This window comes from Phoca vitulina, unplaced genomic scaffold (assembly GCF_004348235.1).
Source record: "Phoca vitulina isolate PV1807 unplaced genomic scaffold, GSC_HSeal_1.0 scaffold53, whole genome shotgun sequence".
Classification (NCBI taxonomy): domain Eukaryota; kingdom Metazoa; phylum Chordata; class Mammalia; order Carnivora; family Phocidae; genus Phoca; species Phoca vitulina.
This window is the reverse complement of record NW_022589756.1, coordinates 415,722-443,343: the sequence shown is the minus strand read 5'-3', so window position 1 is coordinate 443,343 and position 27,622 is coordinate 415,722. Positions and strand designations below refer to the sequence as shown.

The 27,622-nt window shown below is 36.7% G+C and overlaps 1 protein-coding gene across 1 annotated transcript; it reads right to left on the bottom strand.

Moving 5' to 3' along the window:
• ATP6V1B2 (ATPase H+ transporting V1 subunit B2) lies at positions 1 to 25,080 on the bottom strand. Its single transcript, XM_032389085.1, has 14 exons — positions 24,857 to 25,080; positions 18,521 to 18,576; positions 13,006 to 13,104; positions 12,155 to 12,248; positions 11,947 to 12,024; positions 11,359 to 11,498; positions 10,891 to 10,992; positions 10,449 to 10,546; positions 9,686 to 9,809; positions 7,886 to 8,036; positions 6,087 to 6,169; positions 4,758 to 4,862; positions 3,326 to 3,455; positions 1 to 1,434 (listed from the first exon to the last, which is right to left on the bottom strand). The coding sequence occupies exons 1-14, from the start codon at positions 24,990 to 24,992 to the stop codon at positions 1,295 to 1,297; spliced, it is 1,536 nt and encodes a 511-aa protein (XP_032244976.1). The 5' UTR covers positions 24,993 to 25,080; the 3' UTR covers positions 1 to 1,294.
• Between the last annotated feature and the right edge of the window lie 2,542 nt (positions 25,081 to 27,622).

Here is a 27,622-nt window from a genome sequence, read left to right as displayed (position 1 = left end):
TTTAGGTAACTTCCATTTAATTTAACATTTATTTTCATTTTATATCCAGATGTCACATTTTCTACATTAAAATATAATCATGCTGACTCCCCCCCACCCCCTCCCTACTTTACACAACTGGAAAGATGGAATGCACAGAGAAGTTGCTATTGCACCAAGTAACAAAGAACACAAAGAGACCGAACAGTAGACGTGGCAGAAGTGCACAGAAGACAGCGCAGGACTCACAGCAAGAAGGAGCGAGAATTAAAAGCCGAAAGCTTTTAAATGCTATCACTTGTGCCACAAGATTACCCTGAAAAGGCAGAGAGGGGTCAGAAAACGGGATCAAATAGGGGATCTTCCAAAGGCTGCTCTCTAACAGAGTTTAAAATATCCATACACACAAGAGCTTTCTCCTCCCCACCTTGCCCTCAGCATCTGGTCAACACTTCAGAAGCTGAAACCACTGTTAGCATGTCAGAATGTAGAATGGATATGGGTTTTTCTCTCCTCTTTTATCGTACCCCCCCCTTCCAAGCAACAGTTCTATTAGTTATTTTAATTATGATTCCTCTGCAGGGATGCAGGGAAACCCAGTAAGGATCATCAAGACAAGGCATCTCACTACTGTCAAATCAAAGCCAGCTGTGCGAAAGCTGCAGGACTCTGTGTTACCCGGGGGGCGGGGGGGAACAGTAAGACACAGGAGTCCTGACTCGTAAGGACTAAAGAGAAAAAGGAAAACTCCTTTTCCAATCTAGTCATTAGAGGACAGAGCAGGTGGACAGTAAAAACCAGCTGCTTGAAGCAGCAGCACACACCCATGGGCACAGCAACAATCCAAAAACAAATGTGCAGTGAAGCGGCCCCTGGCTCTTCAGAGAGGAGGCTTCTTTCAGACTTGATCCTGGCTCTAAATTGGAGATCAAAGCATTGTAACTTCAGACAGTGATACTCTTGAGGGGGCTGAGAGGGAAGGTCGAGGAGACCCATATAATGAAGACATTATTAGGAAACTAACTACACCACTATGTACAAACACATACATCTGTAGGAAAACTTCACCTCCATCCCTGCAGCTACTGTAAAAAGAGCACTGATGATCCAGGTTTTCTCAACAGGGGATATTTTAAAGTCTGTTAGAAGTTTAAAACATTGCAACACTGGCACAATGTTACCTAGTCTTTGTTTTTAATTACAGGGTAACAAGGTAAACTTCAACACAAAGATGGGGGAATGGGGGAGTGCGAAAGGAATAAAGAAAACAGAACCAGTATTTCACAAGTGTATCGAGCCAGCGATGAAGTAGCAGCTAATGCTTTGCAGAGTCTCGAGGGTAAAATTCACTCAGGGTGCTCTGAGGGATCCTCTTCAGCATTTCTTTGGGGAAGATTCGGAGCAGTTGCCAGCCAATGTCCAAAGTCTCATAGACAGTGCGGTTTTCATAAGGACCTTAGAAAAAATTGAAGTCAAATGAGTAAAGGCAAACTACTTCCAACTTTTCAGTGTTATTATTTATTTCACTATATGACTACTGTGAGCATCAAGTATTACCAAAAAAAAGAGAGAGAGAGAGAGAGACACAAAGCAGTTAGGTCTCCTAACACTGGATGCAACCGAATGTGTAAGTGAGGGTACAGAGAGTAAATACCATCAGGAATCAGAAAAAAGGGAGAGGCCTGCAGGCTAGAGGCACTGGGCAATCTAGCGTGTGTGGGACAACTCTGTGGACAACTGGGTAGGATCTAAATACCTGGAGCAATGGAAATTAGACCCAGTGTTTTGTCTATGGATTACTGAGAAATGCGGTTTTCCAGCAACAGAGGATGAATGTGAGAGGGAGGGTAGTACAGACACTTAAAAAACCTTAAATGTCAACTGAACACCTTGAATAGGTCAGTTGTTTTCCAAAGTTGTTACTAATTATTTTTAGTAGTAGAGTCATTCTTATCCTGCAAATAAAATTTGATTTCTTAACTAAGGAATCAGAGTGGCTGGAGTTCTGGGTTATATTCTCTACCAGAAGAACTTCATTTTTTATCTTTTTAAGGTATTATGGTTCTGCACTAAAAAGAATTATACATTATTTTTGGGGGTTTGGTGTTAGTAAGAAATGCATCAGATAAATAGAAGAGTGTAGTGTGCATGATGCATTATTCCAAAGTTAACAGATCTGTGTTGAGTACCACTTGAGGTCAGAAATAGTGGCAAGGGAGAGACCAACCAAAACAGCTCGAAAATTGAACATGGGCTATGTAATGAAAACCGTTACAGCCTTTTTACTAGAGGGACAATCAATACAATTAGTAATAAATTTATTCTGGCAAATATCAGAGGGATATAGGGAGTCGGGAAGAGTGGTGAAAAAGCTGGCACTAATGACCAAGATGATGGGACAAGGGTTTGGACCAGGCCTTAAGACTCAAAGTTGGTCAGAGATCAGTAGCTTTCCACATCATCCAAGAACCTGTCCAGATGAAGAATCTCTGGCCCCATCCAGTTCTACCGAATCAGAACCTACAATTTAACAAGATCTCCTGTTGATTCAAAAGCATATTAAAATTTGAGAAACACTGGACTAAGGTACTGTAATAGAAATGAAACCAGAATAGGATATTCTAAATAAGAACAACAGAAATTGGTAAATATTTGGTCACTGGAGAATAAATGAATAAAGTTATAAATAATGCCCAATTACTGAGCTTGGGCTAAGTAAGACAATGCTCATGCAAGAGGCAGACAAACTGAAAAGGGAATTGCTAAGCAGGTGGTCAGCTTAAAAAAAAAAACTTCGGGTTCTGACCATGCTGAGCCTGAGGAGATGGCAGCATAAACAAAAGTATCCTAGTTGTTAATGTGGGATTTAGAGCTTCAGAAAAAGGATAAGGGTCATACACAGCAATTTAGTCAACAGCAGAGGGAAAAAGTCAAAGCTGGGGGAGGAAGGGGGAAGCACAGAAAGAACAGGGAGCTAGGCCTTTAAGAACATAAACAATGAAGGAGCAGAAAAGGAGATGAAATTAAGTGAATCACAAAAGCCCCAAACTCCCAAAGCATGAGAAGATCATTGCAGAGAGGTGAGGAGGAAGGAGAACCGGCAATGGAGGCGGCAGAGCAGAAGGCCAGGCGTAAGGAAGAGAAAAATTCAGATGGGAGCTAAATGGATAATGGACTTGAAGGCAGAGAGGAAGGAGCCAGAGGGCTAATGGCAAAAAGACATGACAGGCAGCTGGAAGAACCTCTTCTCTAATCAGAAGGAAAATCATGTACAGATCAATGTAAATTCTCTTAGATTGGGAAAGAAGTCTTCAAAATTATGTTTGTAAGAAAACAGTCATCTTACCCTGAGCAATGAAGTTCCTCTCAAACTTCTGCAGAAATTCCAAGTAAAGAAGATCATCTGAGGTTAGGGCTTCTTCTCCAACAACGGCTTTCATGGCTTGTACATCCTTACCAATAGCATAACATGCATACTAAGGAGAAAAAAAATATTTATATGAACACAGATAAGTTTTATAAATGTTAAAAGTAATCTGGGCAAGGGGCGCCTGGGTGGCTCAGTCGTTAAGCGTCTGCCTTCGGCTCAGGTCATGATCCCGGGGTCCTGGGATCGAGCCCCACATCGGGCTCCCTGCTCGGCGGGAAGCCTGCTTCTCCCTCTCCCACTCCCCCTGCTTGTGTTCCCTCTCTCGCTGTGTCTCTCTCTGTCAAATAAATAAAATCTTTAAAAAAAAAAAGTAATCTGGGCTATAAATTAAGAGTATTTCTGTAGCTATCTTCGTAAGAGACCACAGAAGGAATTTCACATTATTTACAAACAAAATTCACATAAAGTTCCTATGAAATTATCAGATTTTATTATAAAGTAGTCTCATCAAGAAAGGAGTCTTCAGGCATGCAGTCCACAGGCACTACTAACACTAAAAAATATACTTCCTCAATATGTTAATGAGCTTGCATTTTATAGAGCATTTGAAAGTCAGAACTCATACCACAGAGAAATCCATCTCGAAGTTCAAGAAAAATATTTGCAGCAGGAGTAGATTTACCTTTTTTACTTTAAGGTCAAAGGTACTTTTCTTTATTTGTGCTTGGTGCACAATCTCATACAACTACAGAAACCAAGGATTATGGGGCATCTGGGTGGCTCAGTTGGTTAAGAGTATGCCTTTGGCTAAGGTCGTGATCCCGAGATCCTGGGATCGAGCCCCGCATTGGGCTCCCTGCTCAGTGCGGAGCCTGCTTCTCCCTCTCCCTCTGCCCCATCCTGCTGCTCGTGCTCTCTGGCTCTCTCTGTCAAATAAGTAAATAAAATCTAAAAACAAAAAAGCTACAGAAACCAAGGATTTCATAGAATATATAAAGCTGTATCCCTGAGTGTTCTGATGATTGCTTAATTTCTTAAGTAAGAAATTTGAGTATCTTTTTAGGAATATTCTGTAATTATTATTATGGTTACTAATAAAAACCTAAAATGGCCTTATGGCTTGGTTTGTTTTTAATTTAGAAACTATCTTGTATAGCATTAGATGTGGGTTTCAAGCAAATGATTTTTAATCTTGGTTATCAGCATCTATCCTTATAAAAAAAAGAAGACTGGGTTTGGTTCTAATGAATGATTGTATCTTCCACATGTAACCTATACTAAAATTCTACTTGGATGGGGGATAAGTACAATGATATGGGAGAAAGATAAGAGGTGTAAGACAGCAAAAAGAATGGACCAAGAAAGGTGTTCATTTCTTTAAACACCATCCTTGAGAGGATATACATACCAGCTGGTTAGATACATCGGCATGATCCTTTCTGGTCATACCTTCTCCAATAGCAGACTTCATTAACCGTGATAATGAGGGCAGCACATTAATAGGCGGGTAAATCTTACATAGAACATAAGAGAAAAAATATATTTAAGTACAAAATTCAAGATTTACCAGTAGTAAAGAAGCATTTTGAAACTCATTATTATCTCTTAAATTACATAAAACTTCTATTTATTTCCTAGAGGAGTTCTAGTATCTTCTCCTAGTTAGAAAATGAAGTGAGACTTCATGGCATAGTATTTCTTTTGAGTATCAAACTCAGAAAGTGAAGTCTGCAAAAAACAGTACAAGATGATACTGAAAAACTAGATTTTCAACATTTGCCTGGAGTATCAAATCTAAACAGCCTCTGAGCTCTGGCTCATATATCACAAACCAAGTAAAAAGATTAACAGTAAGTATTTCCTCCTAAAAGCTGATTTTAGAAGCCGGCATCTGTTACAGGACCATCAATCTCTTTTTGATTATTCAGTCATTTAAAAAAAAAAAGGTATCTTGTCATTTACCGACATGGGTGCGCCTTGAGGGGATTATCCTAAGTGACATTAAGTTACATAGAAAAAGATAAATACTATTATGATCTCACTTCTATGTGGAACCTAAAATACCAAAAACCCATGAGTTTATGGATAGAGTAGACAGGTGGCTGCCTGAGATGGGGGCTGGGCAAAATGGGTGAAGGGGGTCAAAACGTACAAACCTCCAGTTACAAAATGAATTAAGTCATAAAGATATAATCCAGAGCATTGTGACTATAGTACATATAATACTGTATTGCATATTTGAAAGTGGCTAGGTGAGTGGATTTAAAAGTTCTCATCATAAGGAAAAAGTATTTTGTAATTATGTGTATTGATGGATGTTAACTGGACTTACAGTGATCATTTTGCAATATGTATCAGTATAAAATCATTACTTTACACCTAAAGCTAATATGTCAACTATAGATCACGAAAAAAAATAGAAAAAACGTATTTTTGTATTACTAATAAGACTGGTAGATATTATTATGGCATAGAATATCCCAAAAAATTCTTTGAGACCACTGACTCCATTTTAAGGCACAATAAAGAAAAGTGGAAACTTAAATCTTAAATACTGGCACTCTTACTCACAACAGGATCTTGGTATACAGAGATGACAATTATATAACCATATGAAAAACAAGCTGATATTTTCTAACAAAATAATTCCTAAGAGCAAAGTCAAAGTCACTAATCACTAAAGAGTAACTGAAGAGTAGATGTGTAAGCTTTACAGCATTGCTTAAATGTCAAATACCTGTCTATTGTGCAGCTGTCTGTCCACGTAGATCTGCCCCTCTGTAATATATCCAGTCAAGTCAGGGATGGGGTGAGTGATATCTACCAGAGGAAGACATCTGACATTAGTTAAAGTGTCCATATCATATAAACAAATCACAGGAAGTCAGTGTGCATTACCTATAGAATTATATAAGACAGTGCTCTTTAAAGTAATTTTTTGTGATAACAGAAAAGTTCTGTATCTGTGCTGTCCAATATGGTAGCCCACCAGCCAAATGTGGCTATTGAGAATCTGAAATGTGGCTATTGTAACTGAAAACTTTATTTCAAATTTTATCTAATTTTAATGAACTTTAGAATTTAAATAGCCAAATGTAGCTGGCGATTATCATATTGGATGGTTTCATTTACTGAGCTGCAGCACAGTTAGACATGTATTGGCACATAAGGTAAATTAGCTGCATTCAGAAAAATTACCATTTCTCCTAGTTATTTCCCCCCAAAATATAAATAAAACTCCATTTTAAACACGAAGTTCCCTGGCAGAGGTTTGCCAATTTAACATATACTGAGAGAACTTCTTAGTTCATAAGCAAGTACAAGAATGTTAGGTAAGCAAAACACCACTATGCAGGCGGCACCAAGAAAGTTCTACAAAGCAAGATGTTTCTAAGTTGGTTAAATTACATAAAGTAATTTTATAGGTACTTTCTTGGAACAAAACATTTTCATGTCAGAGACAGTACAGTGTGAATTATGAATTCAGACTGTCTGGGTTCTAAAACTATCACTTCTTAACCTCAGTAGATTACTTTACCTCCCTGTGACTCAGAGTAGAGCATTTACCTCAAAGTTGCTATGAGGATCAAATGAGGTAATATTTATAAAGCACTGAAAACAGTGCTCAATTACAGTGAGTTATTACTATTTCTGAAAATACCTTGTAAAATAGCTTTTTAAACACTGAGATCAGGACAAAAAAGCAGTAATAGAAGAGGACTACTGACTTTTTCAGCCCTGAGCATACACTCAAACAGGTACTGTACTGTGTGTGTGCTTTCACATGCAAAGTAAAACAGAGTCATTTTTAACCAGCCTCTGGTGATCACTCTGTCCTGAAAGTCCTGCGGCATTTACTATTTGTGCTCTTCATTTGGCACTTAAGCTACCTTAACTTATTGGTGCGTGTACATAAAAAATACCCAACTCAATCCAAAAGATCGAGTAACTTACATTAGAGAGTGAATTAAAAAAAAAAAAGAATTTCCTTATATCTAGATCAGTGTTCCACAAATAGCAGACACTCAATAGTAACCTAATAAATGAAAACTGAAAATTCTAATTACAAAGAAAATTGTTTTTCTTCTACAAAAGGATGATTATTATGGGCAGTTTACAAATGAAAGATTTCATTTAGATACAAATCACCTATTTAAGGTAAACTCTTAAAGGATAAACCCTCAAAAGAATTTCAACTCCAAAACAAATGAACATAGGGGAAAAGGCAAACCAAGAAACAGACTCTTAACTCAGAGAAGAAACTGAGGGTTGCTGGAAGGGAGGTGGGTGGGGGGATGGGTAAAACAGGTGATGGGGATTAAGGAATGCACTTGTGATGAGCACCAGGTACTGTAAGTGATGAATCACTAAATTCTACACCTGCAACTAATATTATACTGTATGTTAATTGGCTGGAATTTTAGTAGAAACTTGGGGAAAAAAATAAAAGAGTTTCAACTCAAAAAGGTAAGATGTTCTCAGAATCAAGTCCTTACAATGATTACGTCTGCTATAATCCAAACACCAAAAACTTACCATCATTAGGCATAGTGAGAATAGGGATTTGAGTAATGGAGCCATTTCTACCTTCCACTCGACCAGCACGTTCATATATTGTGGCTAAATCTGTATACATGTAACCTGGGAAACCTCGTCGACCAGGAACCTCTTCCCTGGCTGCTGAAACCTGACAGTAAATCAAGGAGAAGAATGTCACATACCAGAATATGAAAAGTAAAGCTTAGAATACGTTTGCTTGAACATACCCAATTACAAAGTTTTATAATTTTACTTTTAAATACTGTCTCTGGAAGATGATTTAAAAGTCTAGCAACACAAGTTCAGATTATTCTGCAAAAATGTTGACAATTGGGGACCAAAAGCTTTTTGCTACAATCATATCACCATAATGCAAATCTTTAATTAGCTTATTAGAAAAAAAAATCTGCTTGCAATTTTATAAATCAAAGGAAGTTATTTTAAAACTAAGACAACATTCTTAGTTCACAAGATCTATTTCATGCCATGAATCTTGCCATATTTATGTAAGCCATATTTACGTAAAAAGGTCAAAAGGGAAGGAAATACATCCCAGGAATCATTTGATGCAGTTTACATATTTAATTTAATCCTAACAACAATCCTATGAAGAAGGTAATGTTGTTAACCCCAATCACAGTTGGGATCAAGGGTCAGTTAAATAATTTCCCAAGATCACAGAGCCAGGAGTCCATTCATTGTGCAAAATAAGAATAGTTATAATTTATATTATGTTATATATATTATATTAATTATATATTATATATAACATGTAAATTATATTATATAAAACATTAATATATAACATTAATCTATAATCACCAAGAACCCTAAAGCATTAAGCCCAACTTTTAGGTGCTACTTTGGCACCTCCAAAAGAGTATGCTATAGCAGTGTTACTCAAAGTGTGGTCTGCAGACCAACTTTTATTAATGGGCAATGAGATAACACAAAGAAGGATAAGCATTTAAAAACTCTAATGGCAATCTGACAGAATAATTTTATGTCCGTTGAATCTACCGGAAAAAAAAAAAATCCCAGGCTTGTAAATTGTGTATCTTCTTTAAAATATGCACTTTTCTAATAACTCATTTTAATTTACTTTAGAAAACTACTGGTCTGTGATGGATGGAAAAAAAAAGTCCTTCCCTGAAAAAACACTGCAGCAGAGTGAGATATGGTGAGGGATCTCAGGGATTTTTAAGAAGCTAGATATTCATATAGCATGTCACTTCAGAAGTCTTTTTTCCCCTTCTTACATGTTTAAAAGAGTAACTTACTCAAGATTTCAGTAACTTGTATTAGAATGAACACCCCAAACTTCTGGGTGGTACCTGCTAGAACCTTAACACTGTTCCTAAATAAACACCAAGTTTTCTGAAGGAAAAAGTTCTAAAAAGGGTGCTGTCGGAGTATGCTCTTCATATATTTAAATACTAACATTATTAAAGATGAAATTCTGAAAAGGGTTAAAAATTGACAATCTGGACAAAGACAGAACATCCTAGGAGAGTAACTGAACAAAGAGCTTGCATCATTTGCTGCCTTTTAGAATCAAGTCTTAAATGCAGAGAGATGTGACAGTATGGTAACTAAGCTAATAATTTAAATCTCATCCTATAATCATTTCAACTAGGTTGACAGAAAAAAAGTTTTGTTTTCCTTTCCGATTAATTAAGGTATTCTACTACCAATACATGAGTGGTGAAGCTTAAAAAAACATGATTAAAGAAAAATGAACACTTGTAAACAGACATAATAACTCTGAAAAGTGACCCATTTTGAGAATAAAGTTACCTCTCGAAGTGCTTCAGCATAAGAACTCATGTCTGTTAGGATAACCAATACATGTTTCTCACACTGATAGGCCAGAAATTCGGCTGTAGTTAGAGCCAAGCGAGGAGTGATAATTCGCTCAATACTGAAATGGAACATTAAATCCTTTGTTACTCCAATAAAAAGGCCAAAGACAAAACAACATGATTCTGGAAATTATAGTCTCCCTTCAAAAGTTGTAAATAAATAGAGGAAATTTATTTAAGTTTTAAGTAAATAAATTTATTTTAATAAATAAAAAAGCAATTATTACTTTAGAATAAGTTAAGTAAGCAGTCATGTTTTTTCATATAAGAACTACTTAATGCTACAAAGTTAGATTATTTTAGCAATGGGCCCATAATTTCTCAGGACTATATTCCTCTCAAAATTGAGAGAGAAACAGGGAGGAAGGGAGGGAGAGAAGAAACAAGGGAGTGGCTAGATTTCTTACTCAGTATGGTCTGGGTAATTTATACGTATCATCTCATTTAAAATGCACAATGACAGTACAGGACAAGTATTATTTGTTGTATTTTCTCAAAGAGAAAACTGAACTTCAGAGCTTATGTGATTTGCCCAAAGCCAAGTAACCAGCAAGAAGTAGAGCTGAATTTAATTAAACACAGCTCTCCCATTCCTAGCCCCATGTTGCCTTCACTGTAACATTTCACTTCCCTTGTCTTAGGTAACATTTTTGGTCTAAAGCCTGAGTGAACAGAAAGAAATAGCTCTATTTACTTACGTTGGGTCATTAGCTAAGTTCAAAAAGAGGCAGACATTGTCCATTGAGCCATTTTCTTCAAAGTCAGATTTGAAGAACCGGGCAGTTTCCATGTTTACCTAAATAGCAATGACTTCATCAGTGCTGGGAGAAGAAAAATTCTCAGTATTTCTGATGAAGGCTAATCTATGGATCTACATTGTTCCTTCTTTTGAAGTTTCAAGCACCCCCAAAGTTTCACAAAAGCCAACAGAGTAAACAGCCTGCTTTGGGCATAAAGAAAATTATTCTTAAACTTTGCAGTCAAATGTTGAATTTTAATCCTGAGTTTACCCAAAATGCCAAGTTACAACTTCTCTGCCTAGAAATAAATCCAATGATGTTTATGTGTTGTTTTCTGCATTGTTCTAATAAAATAAACAATCTTATATGTCATACCAAAATAGAAAAAAATTATACTTACGCCCATAGCAGCAAATACAATTGCAAAATTTTCCTCACTGTAGTCCACTACATCTTTGGATTTCTTTACCAAACCAGCCTGGCGACAGATTTGAGCTGCAATCTGATAAGAAGTACAAAAGAACTGAGCTGAAATTTAAAATAACATTTCTACAACAAAATACCATTTATCCTAAACTTTTTGGAATTGCAATTATATAAATGAAACGATGTTCTAAAGGACCTTCCCCAAAAAAGCTACTTTGTACTTTTTGTAAAGATTTGTAAGAGTAAGCAAGAAGACAGACATGGCTTGGATAAAGATTCAATGTAGTTGGAGTATATAAACAATAACATTGAGTACTGTTGAAATGGGTACTGGGTACAAGTGAGTATTGTTGAAAACCTTTTATTTGGCTTCTTATTAACACTGAAGCATTTAGAAATTCTGCCTTGTTAAATTTCACACCAAACAGATCCTAGCTCTCACCTCATTGTGTGGTAAGCCAGCAGCAGAGAAGATTGGAATTTTCTGCCCCCGAGCAATACTGTTCATGCCATCTATGGCCGAAATGCCAGTTTGAATCATCTCCTCTGGATAGATTCGACACTGAGGATTGATTGGCTGGCCTAATGCATTTCCAAAAGAGAAAATTTTAAGACATTAAGACTACAACATACAAGCCATTTCTTTCTTCTCTTAAAAAATCAGTTATTTTTTAAAATCTGAAACCGTTTAAGAAACTTTCCCATTAGTCTTTTGTAGCCTCACAAAATATGATAGCAGAACAAGTTCCTAAAATGAAATAAAGGTATAGCAAATAAGAGAAAAATCCTAATTTAGAAGCCATTTACATTTCAAAGCTATTTACATTTCAGATATACCACAGTGATATTTTATAATATCTTAAAATATTTTACATAAAATTTTAAGATGATTTCTATTTATTAAATAATAAAGCAATTGATATGGACTGCATTGGTTATCTTCTTACAATATCACAAAAATCACTATTTGACAAAGATATAAAACAGAGGCTATTTTCTTCAAAACACAGAAACCCATTTATCATCCTACCCATGATGTCAAGGAAGTCTTCAGCCAGTACAACAGGACCTCTGTCAATGGGTTTTCCTGATCCATTGAAGACCCGACCTGTGAAACAGTAACAAGATAGTACAGAGTGGACTATGACTCAAATAGGTAATTTTTAAGAAAGACTCCATGGAAAAATGTTTAAAAGAAAACAGATCTCTGCCCTAAATGCATAACAACATCCATTTACCAAGCATATCCTCGGACACTGGTGTTCGGAGAATATCCCCAGTAAACTCACAGGACGTTTTCTTGGCATCTATACCTGATGTCCCTTCAAATACCTAGTGAGAAAGAGAAGTAATCAGAAGGGCAAAAGGAATTTAGATCATAAGTACTTAAGTACTATTTCTGTCTGTTCAGCCCATATAAAATAAAATACTATTTTCAATATAATGAACAAAGAAATGTCCATGGTGATGAACCAACCTGCCAACCTCTAGATCAAGGATCATGACTCTAGTTTAACTCCACCAAGCTAAGAATGTTTTTTACATTTTTAAAGGGTTTAAGAAAAAAAAAAAAGGAAAAGAAATGAAGAAGGAGAATATGCATCAGAGGCCTTAGGTGGCCCCACAAAGCCTAAAAAATTCACTATCTAGTCCTTTACAGAAATCCTGCTGACCCTTGCTCTAGATTACTTTTTAAGGGAACATGTTATTTGAGAAAACTTGCATTTCCCATAATTGGTAACATTAAAAACTAGGTATTATAAGAGACAATTTAAAGAAACAGACTCAGATCTTGTTTTGGTTTCATCCCATAAGTTATAAATTCTGCCCTTCATCTCTCTCCTTCCATGTGATTATCTGCTTTGTTTAAAAAAAAAAAAAAAAAGCCATTTACCAGTGGCAGTGGAGCTACTGGACTACAATGTATATAGATGGCTAACATTTGGCAAGACAACAAGAAAAAATAATTTTTTTCTCCCCACAGGCAGTAATCAATCTCTAAAGAGAGACTTACTCAATGATCTCTAGAAAAGACAAGAAGCGTTCCTTATTTTTGTTCAACTGGCCAGGTTTTGAAAGTGATGCTTACCTGAACCACTGCTTTAGAACCACTAACTTCTAGAACTTGCCCACTTCTCTTCGTCCCATCTGGTAATGTCAAGTGGACAATCTCAGCATATCTGGGAAACTATACCAGAAAAAATAAAGGGTCAATAACTAATATTTAAAAGCTCCCCAAATTACCCTATACACTCTATCTCTATCATAGCATGTATGCACGTAAAATGTCCCTCACCTCCCCAAACCACACAGGTATATACTGAGAGTTCGTAACATCCTCAGGTAGTCTACGTCCTTAAAACACTTAGACTGGCGCATATAATTTGGTAAACACAGCATAAGGTAGAGAGAAAGGTCTTAAATCCATAAAACAGCAGCAATTTTTTCTCCTGTGTATAGGTTTTAAACTTTGAGACTAAATAAAGGCACAAAACTTACAATAAAACCATATTCCCACTACTCAGAACTGATGTCTGCTTCTGGGCTGTGTGTGTACTCACCTGTATGCTTGGTGGGGAGGGGGATAAAATGCCAATTAAAAATACAATAATCACTATTATAATAAGATAAATGCGCCCCCTTCAAATTCTCCTAACCAAATATATATTCCTCTTCCACTTTTACTATTTTAAAATGCAGGTTTCCAAAAATAGATTTTAGTGTTTTATTTACATAAATGGCAACATACTAAATATATCATCCTGCAACTTTTCATTTTCTTCACTTGATCTTATGTTTCAGATCTGTTATGGTACTATTTACCTCATTTTATCAACATAATCTATTGAAAAGCACATCACTACTTTGAGTGATGTGAAGGAAAATATCTCACAATTAAAATATGGTGCACCACTGATTGTAAAACTCTTGATTATGGAGATGGTAACATGTGAACCAATGGGCATCTTAGAATTAATGTTAAAATAAAACAAATGTAGTTAAAATCAAATGACACATTTTATTTAAGTAGTTCTCTAACAGTGGAGTTCAAGGTTGTTCCAAATCTACACTATTACAAACATGCTACAAAAGCATTCTTGCGGGGCGCCTGGGTGGCTCAGTCATTAAGCGTCTGCCTTCAGCTCAGGTCGTGATCCCAGGGTCCTGGGATCGAGCCCCGCATCGGGCTCCCTGCTCAGCGGGAGGCCTGCTTCTCCCTCTCTCACTCCCCTTACTTGTGTTCCTTCTCTTGCTGTGTCTTTCTCCGTCAAATAAATAAATAAAATCTTTAAAAAAAAAAAAAAGCATTCTTGCATGCGGCTCCTTGGGCCAAGTGTTTTCCCTAAGGTATAGGTTACCAAGTTACCAAGTCGTGGGCTACATACAGGCTGTGCCCATTCTATAAATTTTCAAATTACTCTGCAAAGGAATTGTATTAATTTACAATCTCCCTAGCAGTATACAAAATCATCTTTTCCCTACAGCTATGCCAATCTTACATTATTGAACTTTAATTTTTGCCATTTTGTTAAAGTAAAAATAACATCTTTTCAACTTGTATTTTCCTAATATTTCTAATACTAAACAGCTTTTCATGTTCACTGACAATTCAGACTTAATTACCTATGACTGGCTTATATCTCTTCTTCACTTTTCAAATGGATCTGCTTTTTCTTTAATGTGTAGGAGCTTTATAGATTCTGGATATTAACCCTTTTGTAAATATGCGCCTCCACTCTGTATCTTGCCTTTTAATTTTGTTTATGGTATCTTATCACACAGAAGTTTCAAAACTTTTTAAGTAATAAAATGACTTATCTTCCTTTATGATTTGTGCCTTTTGTATCTTGTTTAGGAAAACCTTCTAATTTAAATGCATACAAACAGTTTTCTATTTTGTCTTCTAATAGGTTCTTCAGGTTTAGGCCTTTAATCCAACTGGCTTTGTTTGTGGTATGCAGTTTTATTTTTCTCATTTTCATTCTTTTTCATATAGAAAGCCAATTACCCCCCAATAATACTTGCCAAGCAGCACAACATGTCCCCTATTGACTTGTAATGCTGCTTTTACCATTCACCAAGTCACATACCCAGTGTGACAAGAAATGGTTTCAGGGTGCTTAATTTTGCTCCACTGATAACAATTGCTCTGCCTGCACCAAATCTTTCACCTTAATTCTCTCTCTCTCACTGATTCTGTTGCCTGGTGGAACCAATGTATTTACCACTCTGAGTCTTTTCATTCACGAACATGGAATCTCCATTTATTTTAAGTCTTTCTTTATGTCTTTCAACAAAGTTTTATGGTTTTCTGTAAATAATGAATTCTGGCATATACAGTATTCCTGATTTCTGTAGACTGATTCTTGTATCCAGCAACTCTGTGTTCCATCATTGTTTCTAATAGTTTGCCCACTGAATGACTTGAGTCTTAGTTAATTGTATCACCAAGAAATGATGACAGCTGTGCCTTTTCCCTTCTAATACCTTTATACCCTTATTTCTTTTTTCCCACAGCACTGGTTAGGTTCTAAGTACAAAGATGGAGAGTGGTGGTAACAACCATGCATCCTCCTCTTGTTTCTGATTTAAATGAGAATGTTACCAGAGTCTCTTCTTAAGTATGCTGTTTGCTATAGGTTTTGGTGGATATCTTTTAAGAGGTTAAAAGTTTGTTCTACTACTCTTTATTTACAAGAGACCTTTTCTTTCTTTTTTTTTTTAAGAAATGAGTAACTTTATCAGATAATATTTATTTATCGAGAAGACCATAAGCTCTTTCTAGTTTAATCTATGAATGAACTGAATTAAGCTAAGTTACTGATATATTTCCTAACATCAAATCATCTTTGTATTACTGGGATAAATTCTACTTTGCCATAATTCTACTGATTTTTTACATAATTATTTTTTGCTAATTTCCAATACATGAGCATACTTTTATTAAGAGCTTTTGAATCTATGCTTATAAGTGAGGATAACTGTCTTTTTTTCTAGTACCACCCTTTGTCTGGTTTGGAAATTAAAAATATGCCAATTTCAGGGATGCCAGGGTGGCTCAGTCGCTTAAGCGTCTGCCTTCGGCTCAGGTCATGATCCCAGGGTCCTGGGATCGAATCCTGCATCAGGCTCCTTGCTCAGCAGGGAGCCTGCTTCTCCTTCTGCCTGCCACTTGCCCTGCTTGTGCTCACTCTCTCTCTCTGACAAATAAATAAAATCTTAAAAAAAAAAAAAAGATAAGCCAATTTCATAACAAGAATTGAGTAGCAGTCTCCATCTTCTATTCTGACACAATTTGTGTAAGAGTATCTATTCCTTCATCCTTTAAGTTAAAAAGACACTCTAAATCTGGTGTTATAAAACCATTCCTACAACTACATATAATTTATTTACCAGTTTTTCCTCAGCTGGAGCTCTACCCCAAGCAAACATTCAATGAAACTTTTTTAACACTCTTAAAGTTACTTCCTCAAAGATGTTTTCTAAAGTCCTTCTCCTTACTGACTCTCATAGCACCCCACACTTAGCCTTCATAGCACTTACTAAATAGGTATGTGTTTATCTGCATTATATTTGCTTCTTCCCTTCGTGATGCTCCACTGGGGGAGGACCCACTGTTCCCCATCATATCTTCTGTTCTGAGCTCAGTGCTTAACATAATTGAAACGTGAATATTTTGGGGGCACCTGGGTGACTCAGTCAGTTAAATGTTGACTTCAGCTCAGGTCATGATCTCAGGGTCCTGGAATTGAGCCCTGTGTTGGGCTGTGCTTGTCCCTCTCCCTCTGCCCCTCCCGCTGCTCATGCTCTCTCTCCGTCTTCTCTCTCAAATAAATAAAATCTTAAAAAAAAAAAAAAACGCAAATATTGTTTTCAGTAACACAGTTACTAACAAAAAAGTTTCATGTTTTTAAAATGTGAGCCCAAAATGTTATCTAATAAAGACTATAGGAAAAAAATAAAAGGATAAAAAAACAAAAACAAAAACAAAGAAAGCTTCCTATCTTTTCCTCAAAAATAAAAGTGTAGGCTCCCCTCTTTCACAAGACATTTAATGGGCACCTGCCTAAACCTTGTACAAACTGAGTGCACTATACTGAGACTTTGAATCAAACTGTAGACTAGTATGAGACTGTGGCCGGAGGTAAATTTGTTACGTTTAATCCTGAGGTTAATTTGTATAGGTACTTTGTCATGCATAAAATTATAATCTTAGTATAAAACTGAAGAGACAATGCATTTTGCCCTTTGTTTTATGAAATGTTTTTCAATTTATTTTCTGCTTCCAGAGGGGTCACATGCCAAACATATTTCCATCATTACTTTTCTCAACAAACTAGTAATTGTGTGCCTTTCCCCTAAACCACCCCAATACCAACCAGTATATAATTACTGTTCTAGAAAGCATACTATATAAATTATTTTCTCTGAAGATATTTTGATCATAGAGCTCAGGTAGGAGGCTTTCCCTAGGGTATTCAGTTATGGTCTATATTCTATGTCACTTTTTCTATGATAACAGTAATAGTGTTTATAATTCTTATGTATAGGTGTGGCTACAAAACCAATATATAACTAAAGATCCTTACAACAAACTAAAAACTGTTCTTTGCTTTAGGTTTAGGGTTTAGAGATAGGTTTAGGGTTTTAATCACTGTCGAGATAATCTGTTCTTGTTTATTTGTTACTTGAATACCAGTGTCAGGCCCTCAAAGATAAAAGTAACTTTGTTTATTCACTCAAAGACCTTAAAATTTAGTAAAAAAAAGACAAATACTATTAACAAATAATTATAACACATGGAAGTCTATGACAAGAACCATAGGATACCATATAGCTATACAATAACCTATAGGTTATAAAACACACTCATATATTACTGTTTTTCCTCAGTAAACCTATGAGGTAGGATTGACCAAAAAAAAAAAAAAAATTTTTTTTTTTTTTTTAAATTTTGCAGATGAGCTATTCTAACAGAATCCATAGTTGATCCACTACTGGAATCCAGTCTTCTGACTTTTGATTTAAAACTCGTCCCCGGGGCACCTGGGTGGCTCAGTCGTTAAGCATCTGCTTTCAGCTCAGGTCATGATCCCAGGGTCCTGGGATCGAGCCCCGCATCGGGCTCCCTGCTCAGCAGGAGGCCTGCTTCTCCCTCTCCCAGTCCCCTTGCTTGTGTTCCCTCTCTCACTGTGTCTCTCTCTGTCAAATAAATAAATAAAATCTTTAAAAAAATAATAAATAAATAAATAAATAAAACTCGTCCCCTGGGCGCCTGAGTGGCTCAGTCATTAAGCGTCTGCCTTCAGCTCAGGTCGTGATCCCAGACTCCTGGGATTGAGGCCCACATCGGGCTCCCTGCTCCATGGGAAGCCTGCTTCTCCCTCTCTCACTCCCCCTGCTTGTGTTCCCTCTCTCGCTGTGTCTCTCTCTGTCAAATAAATAAAATCTTTAAAAAAAAAAAAAAAAACTCATCCCCTATATAGCACTGACACTCAGACCAAAGAGTGGGTTAAAAATCATAACATAAGATTTAAAGTGTATTGAACAGGACTTAATGCCATGTTTTTACATAAATGGTTAAATGATCACAGTGGTATTACCTTAACATGATCTAAGATCACTAGTGGACCATTGACTCCTGATACTGTCTTGTATGCTAGAAAGAAACAGAAGAATCACCTTTAGTCAAACAGGACAACAACCTACAATTACCTCTGTAGTATTACCAAAAAGCTCCTCTCTCTACGGCATCTATTATAATATGGAGCACTCAAACAGTTACAAAATTTAATTGAATTTATAAAATATACCTGTGCCTGTACAACTTTTCATTATCCACCTTCATCCAACCAAAAACATTTTGCATTATTATTATTATTTTTTAACATTTTGCATTCTTACTATAAGTCACTTTGTTTTAAGGACCCAGAATACAAAAACAAAGAAGGCATACAGGGGCAGAGTCCTTTCAAGAGTTCCCAGTTTTATATGGAGAAGGGGGAAGAGTTAAGGGCTGTAACAGAGGTGTACAGAGGGTTTGTGGGAGCAGAGGAAAAACCTAGCAGTAGTTCTTACCTAGAAGAGAAAAGGAAATGCTTTAAAGAAGAGGTGGCACTTAGCAAAGTAGATAAGGGAAAGGAAAGCCTCAACAACTTTAAGCACAAGCGACAAGACTCACAAAGGAAATCTGAGAAACTGTCATCTGTGAGGTAAAAAGCCATAATTAAATGTCATAAAAACTACAGGGAAAAGAGCTTTAAGAAGAGGGGAGTGGGCAATGGAATGAAAGGCCAGAGGTCAAATAAGATCCTTAAAAAAAAAAAAGTCAAATGTTACTGTCAGTTTAGAGGCTTCTATTTTCTACTGCAAATTATTCTCTAGGAATAAACTACCAATCTATAAGGCTCTACTCAAATCCTTCATTTTAGAAAGGAGATATCCTGCAACCCTACCACACCTACAAACATGTCAAATGTAATGGTAATTAGGTATAAAACAGAACGCTCAGGAGACTGTAATTCTAATGTCAGAATTAACTAAATTCCATAATCGGAACAGCTGAAAAAAAATAAATGAAGAAAACTTACTACAAGGCATTGAATACATTGTAAGAAACTGTCAACTAATTGAGATTTTTTTCACTTGCTTGATTTCTTGTGAGGTCTTGGGACAGACATTTCTGGCACCAATGGAGACTCCCAAGAATGAGGAAACCATTTAATATATCTAGTCTGTCCATTCAAGGGGCTTAAGAACTTAAAAACAGGAAGCAAGCGCCCTGGTACAAATGCTGCGAGCAGGAAAGCACCATCTGGGGCACTTATTTGTCATTCATACTCATAGGACATTTAAACCTGATACCAAATATCTGCCTGAATATCTGTAATTGTAATTATCTCAAAAGAGACTCCCAAATGACTTTTTTAACCTTAGATAATAAAAGGCAAGTCACAAATTTAAAGACTTAAGTTACTTGAATGGATGGTAATGTAAAAGAATTAATCATTTGTTCCCTTTATAGAAAAACCTCAGCTGTCACACTTATTTTTATGAAAATCTTCCCCATTGTATGAAAATAAACTAACACTCTTAAAAATAATTCCTACCCCTAAAAAATTTGTTGTTCTCATTTTTACTGTGTTCAAACATTCAATTTTTCAATCACTTTCTAAAATTGCTCCGTAGAAATGCAGAAGGAGCTACATTTGAAACATGTTTTCTTAGAACCCAGTTTTTAAAAATATAGAAACAACATCTCAAAACCTTCACTTAAAACAGTCAGGGATAGGAGGAGGGTATGGGCCGGTGAGGTTGGGGAGAGGATCTAGTTTTGAGATTTAGAAGCAACTGTTCTGAATAAAATGTAACCAACAAAATCCTTCAGGGCCTGAAAATTCTCTCTACTTTTTCCACCATGATTTTCACCTCCTTTAACTTTAACCTCTACAACAAAGATGCCTCAGAATCTCATGTTTAAATTCAAGCTCATTTAAAATTATTAAGTTTTGCCAGTCACAAGCAAAAGCATGACCAAGAAAAAGAAACACTAGTCATTGTTTTTGCAGGAAACAGTGAATCAAGCTGACTTTTATTAAGATTCTACTTCATCAAAAAGTCTCTAAATTTGCAATGTATATAGCCTTTAAAAAGCCTGTAAATAACCATTCAAACTAACTGATTAATACCTACACCACCAATATACATTTAATAAGTACTTGTCAGGAATTCTCACTTAATCTCCATAAAAGATCTATGAGTTAACTAATATTCCAAGTTTTAGAAGAGAAAAATGACACTCAGAAATCAAGTAACTTGCCCAAGGATCTGAACTTGTATAGTCTGGCTCCAAAGTCACTTGTTCTTTTAACTCTGTACTGCAGCTCAAATTCCAAAACTGAACTGGTTATTTTTTGTGGCCTGGTACATTCTTGTAATTATTTGCAAGACTTACGTAGCTATACTACTCAAAATAATTTCACGAGTCTGCAACTTTAGCTATGAAAAAGTAAGCTATTTTTACTATTCAATGCACTGGACAGTATTTCCCTTGTGTCTACATTTTGTCACTACTGCTAAACAATCTTTCTCTAATGGGAGTATAGCCATTGGAAGAGTTTTTAAGCAGAAAAGGGAGAATCTAATTACTACTGCTTACTTCAGCAGTTTCCCCTCACTGCAACACACACACACACACAAATGCAAGGAGACTACTTCGGATACAAATCAGAGCTTAAGCAACATGCTTGTTTAAATTAAACTGACATATACAAACTGAATTAATAAATGTTATAACCCAAACCCAAACCCAAATAAAAATATCACCAGACTTTACATTTGGTGAGTGCTTCACACTTACACAGAATGTCTTCAGATAGGTTACCTCATTTCAGGCTCACAAAATGCTGGGAGGTAGGCAAGGCTGATATACCCACTCCACACTTAAAGAAACTAAGGCTCTGAGAAATTTATTACTCAAGGGGAGAACCAGACTTAGAACTGGTTTTTTGTTTGTTTGGCTTCCCCCCTACCCCTAATTCTAAGGTTGGTATTCTATGACCTTATAATATTTCTGAACTTAGTCTCCAATATAATTAAAAAATATAAATGACAGAGTTCCTAATATTTGGATTACAAACAGGTACTAGACGACAGTTTGTATAGGAACTATAGCTCTCTTCCATGATAATAAAATTATTTAAAAAAATACGAGCAAAGAAAATATCAAACACCATTTAACTCTAAACAGTTATTTATCCAGCCTTCCTCACCATTATCATTAACAGCCCAAAGCAGAGAGGACAGTTTCAAGAAAGGCTGCCAAAGACATTAAGCTGCTCTTCTAAAAAGTCAAAACCCATTCACAAGTTATATAAACATTTCTATTTACCAAAATAATGAACACTCTTCTTATGAAAATTTCCAAATGAATGAGAAGTTAGATCCGCAGGGGATATTCAGAACTTCTGACAACACTGACACATGTTTACATTACATGGTGAACATATCTTACAACCAAAAAGTTACATCTCTGATTCTGAACTATCAAGCAGGCAATAAATATTTATGGAGTAATATTTCAAAACCAAAATCTACAAAGGTTTTAAGCAGCACATGTTTTGTCAGATGACATCCTCTTTCTCCTGCAGGATATGAGATTGTTCAACACTAGTAACACCACTTAATGATTGTGAAATTTTCAGAGAGAAAAGTAGACAGTCATTGCACAAGAGATCCAGTACTCTAGCCTCCACCTTATTAGCAAAACAAAAACCTCCCCCGGCAATCATCTTCTATTGTGCAAGAACAGTAGAGACCCACACCCTGACAGGTGGGCAATGAGGGAGAGGTTCTAGAAAAAGTAGGCCTATGATTCCTTTAGTTTACTTTTCATTGAGGCTACCTCTGCTTTATGAAATAAGAAACTTAAGGTCAGTTCTAATCTAAGGTCTCAAGAACAATGGAAAATATCTAATTCAAAATGTTCAGTGTCAAAAAGTTCAATATGTATTACTGAACTTTGCTCAAAGTTTAAACAACAATTAAGTTTTCTTTCCTTGTGAATTTAGAAATTCAACTAAAGTGCTCAAGATAACTTTAAGGCTACGTATCTCATTTTCTATTTCTTGTTAAAAGACCCAGTATCGTGAAGTTGTTTTAAAACAGGATCCAATTTGTACAGCGGTACTGCCAATATTAACAGTCCCATTCCTTCATTCAAAAGCACACATTAAATAACTACAATAACATACCACCTAAGATGGTATAATCAATCTTTAGAAAAATTAAGAGGTTAATCAGTATTTATTCAGAGGCAATTAAAACTGTGGGGCTAGAATCAAGAATGTGGCAATATAAGAAAAGGATGATATTCAAATGTAGTTAGCTGTTAGTCTAAGTATGGCATCATTTATGCTTTTTAGAATAACCCGGGTACAGAAAAGTAATTCAACCAAGTGTCCCAACTCCCTACTCTGATTCCAGCCACATTAAGAATCTACTAAACTATTAGAACAAGGGGTTTAAACGCAAGTTATAAAACAATTACAAGACACCTTCTATGTGTCAAGCACTGTGCTAGGCACTGAGGATACAAAAAGATTCCTGAGGTTCAGTTTTAAGCATTATATTCCAACAACTTTGTCAGGAGGAATCTCATCTGGAATTCTTTAGCCACTGGCTAAGCACACAAATAATACTGAAAAAGCATACTCATCTCCCTTAAGGGTTAACAATCATGGAGTACTTTTGAAACAATTATTTCAGTTAATACTCTTCGAATTGACATAGAATGAATAATTGTATGGAAACTGACTACTGCACCCTTATAATCTTATAATCTTTTCCTAGAAGCACCAATAATGTCTGTCTACCCAAAGAAAAGCAAAGCATGCAAATGCAATTCATAAAAGAGAATGTGAATTGTTAGGTATAAAATTGTCAAAATCTATAGACTCTGTTAATTTCCTGAAACATTTACTTCAGCTTATATAAACCTCCAATAGGCAGTCTCAGATAATTCAGATAATTCCCACTGTAAAAAGCACATCTCAGCAAACCACGGAATCAACTGTGTTTTCCTTCTTCCTCACACTGCAGTGCTGTCATATGACCTAGTGACAGATCAGGATGGGATTAGTCAGACTGGAGGGCGGCTAGACTGAAACCCTTCATCTGAAATTCTTTTTAACCAATGAGCCACCCACAAACAGGCATTCTGGCAACTAACCAGTGCAAACATAGTCTCACCACCTGGGGAAACATCAGCTTTCCCAAGTTTTAAAAAGAGTCTATTTCCAGGGCTCATCCCCAATTCCGAAGGAAGCTGTGAAGAGATCTGGTGCTACACAACTGTATTGTTTAGTAATAAAAAAAGGCATTTCTTTTGGAACTACTGGGTAGTCCACTTAAAACCTCATTTATTAAGGCAGGTTTTTTTTTTTTTATAATCACAGCACTTAAACATGCATATGATATTATTCTGCACATAATACTATATAACATGGCCAAAGCTACTCAGCTCCCCAAGATAGCCTTGCACTTAATTGTGTTAGGTTTAACTCCTCAGTAAATGAAGAGACAATGGTAAAAAAAAAAAAGGACCAGCGAGAATTAAACGGAATTTTAGAGGCGCCTGCTGGCTCAGTCGGTTGAGCAGGCAACTCTTGATCTCAGTGAGTTCAAGCCCCGTGTTGAGCTCCACGCTGGGCGTAGAGCCTACTTTTAAAAAAAAGGTGGGGGGATTTTAGTTTCTGCTCTGCCAATAACTGTTTAAAGTCTGGCAAGTCCTGTCCCTCCCAGCACCTTAAGCTTCCCACTGTAAAATGAGAGGGTTAGAGTAGATGATCTGCAGGGTACTTTTCAGCTGTAGCTTCTCTGATATCAAGGTGTCCTCCTGTGGAGCAGCCCCTCCACAGAACATCTCCCTCTGGCTGCGGGCCTGACCATCAACGAAAGGCCAGATCACGTCAGCGTTGGCACTACACAGTCTCCCTCGGCAGGAACTCCTGACCAGCCCTGAAGATCTACACTGCTGGGAGGAGATGGGAAGGGGCGTTCCCTCGACCCCTACAAATCCAATTGAGGTTAGGGGATGATTAAGATTGAAGTGACAAGAAGCGGCCTTCCTTTAGAGACAAGAAGCAAGAGCCCAAGTGTGCCCCAGTCTAGGGAAGTTGGAGAGCGCGGGCTATAGCCAGGAGCCCACCAACCCCAGGAAAAAGTTCTCGTCGATGCTCTTGCCCTCCGCCCACCTATTTTACGAAAACATCAGATACATCAGATACACTCAAATCTCCTTCTAGAGACAGACTAATGAGTCAGAGTAGGTGGGATGAGAGAGGGAAAAATAAATGCCCCCTCCCCCGCTAAGCAGGTGAATGGAAGCAAGAGACTGAGCTAAGGAGCAAGACAGGATTTGTCTTTTGTCTGATACTCACTGAGGCGAGGCTGGGAAAGGTAGTTCCGGCTAACTGCCAGCGCTTGCTCCCGAGATCCCACCACAGGCCCACTGGTGGGCACGGGTAGCTCGGGTGCGGCCCCGTTCACGATCCCCCGCATTGCCCGCAGCGCCATCTTGTCTCCTCCGTGCCGACTGGCCCTGTAGCCGCGCCGCGCAGGCGCGGATATAGCAGGGGTGGTCCGTGCTCCCGGCTCCGCCCACGCGCGCTGCGGAGCCCCGGCCCGCCCCGCCCCCTTAGCAGCTCGCCTCCCGCAGCCTCGTGACTCGGATTCCGCGTGGGCGGGGTTGAGTCCGCGCACTGGCGAAAGGAGCTGACCAGCGTGCTGCGAGGGAGGGTGCTGGGCCAGGCACAGAAGAGAAGCGTTAAGAGGGTCCCAGATAGAAAGGCAAGACTCAAGAAAGAGAAGAAAGGAAAAAAGGATGCGCATGAAGGGAGGGAGGGGGAAGAAAGGCGAGCACGTACAAGAAAAGGTCAACTGGTGTTCATTTTCATGACAATGAATGAAGTTAACTCTGAAAGTTCTGAAAAAGCACTTTGAAAAACAAACATTAAACCTATTCTAGTTATTAACATAGGGCACTATGTGCCATCATTTCTTGCACTTTACTATCTTCCTATCCAATTTATTCACTTATGTATCCATTCAAAAAACATATAGTGGACTATTTAGGGCGGTGTGAAACACAAAGTGTAACATATTTCGATATTATTTTAGAGATAGAACTTATACAAGAATGACTAGGTGGTTGGGGGAGGTGATAGTCCCGGCTTAGGGCCTGAGTGATTGAATTGATTGTGGTGCTGTTTATAGGTAAAGAATAGAGAAGGAAGTGAAAAACCTCGCGGGTGGTGGTGGAGGAAAAGAGAAAAGCTCATCGGGGATGTGTTAAATTCCCAGTGGAATATTCTGAAAGAGATTTCTATTGGATTATATAGGTCAATGCCTCACAAGAAGATATCTATGCTAAACTGAGATCAGAATTTCTAACTTATCACCATGTAGGTAACATGGGAATAAAAGAGGTAAGTCAGAGAATGTGTGTACTGTGGGGAGGCGCTAAAGACAACCTCTAAGGGATCACTAAGATCACTAAGATCAAATGAAGAGTACCCTGCAATCAAATTTGGAATGATATTAGAGTTGGGAAAACCTAGAACACATGTCCTAGAAGCAAAAGGAAGAGAAAAATCTTAAGGACAGATTATTGTGTAAAGCCAAAAACTGAAGAGAAGGCAAATGATCGAAGTATTACAAATATTCATTGTATTTGGCCATTAGAAAACCATTGTGATATGATGGGGAGGTGGATGCTTAATAGAGAACAATAAACTTTTGCACATATGTGAAAATTTTAGGGTTTGAACTGTATGTCTGGATGGTATATTACAGATTAAGTGAGCGTTACTTGGTTATTTAAAGTCTATTCTAGGTCAGTCTCATTTCTCTGCCCTTTGGTATAAATGCCCACAGCTCTTTTGAACCATATCATTGAAGCAAGCATTCCTTAATTTTGAGTGATACTGAGCATCATTTAGTATGTCTTAATAATTATAGAAAAGAAAGGGAAAACAATATGAGACAGCATTTTGATTTGTGAGAATGACAACAATTAAGTTGGCAAGAGCATAAGGAAACAAGAATTTTCATATTTCATTGCTAAAGGTATAACTGGTATGTTATCTAGAAAAGCAATTCAGATGCATCTATCTATCATCTATTTATCTATCTATATCAGTATATATGATAAATATTTGCAATTACATATTAATTACATACATATACATATACATCACATATATTATTATATGATATGTGATCTATATTGATCTATATACATATACATGGATATATACAGTCATATTCATTGAAACATTTTGAAATACCAAAAATCTAGAAATAAACTAGATGACCATTCATAAGTTACGGCCTATCCAGTCAAAGGTACTCCTTAACCTTTGAAGAATTCAGCATAGCCTTAAGTGTTGAAATTAAAAATAAAAAATCCTTCAAAATAAATTATTAAGTTTTTTAAAAAGCAATTGCAAAGTAGATTAATTTGTATACATTTTAAGTAATATATAAATATGTAGTATTATAAATATATATGTAAAAATGTATATAAGTATAAATGTAGTTACATGTATAAAGAAGTATATATGTAGATATATGCATATATGTACATATGTGAGAGAATTCTACTTCTTTAAAAAAGATTTTATTTATTTGAGAGAGAGAGCACAGTGGGGGGGAAGAGCAGAGGGAGAGGGAGAAGTAGACTTCCTGTTGAATAGGGAGCCTGACATGGGGCTTGATCCCAGACCCCGAGATCATGACCTGAGCCAAATGTAGGTGTTTAGCCAACTGAGCCACCAAGGCACCCCAAGAGAATTCTACTTTTAATTTAATAATCTGTCTGTATAGTTTCAATCCTTTAATAGGTTTTTGCACTGAGTTTTTTTCCCAATATACAACAGCTTCTTTTTTTTTTTTAATAAAAATTACAATCTGGTATTCTCATGTTAACTTTTCATAAGTATGTTTCAAATATGAATATCAAACTATTAGCTATTTTTACACCTGTTTTTCTTGTCTAGAATTTATTTTCAATCAAACAAGTAATACAGTAATTTATTCTTGTTTTTTAAAAAAATGTGCACAATACAAATAAATCAAAAGTTTCTCTTGATTTCCATCCAGTTCCATCCAAAGGGAACCACTCTTGTCAATTTGATAGGTATCTG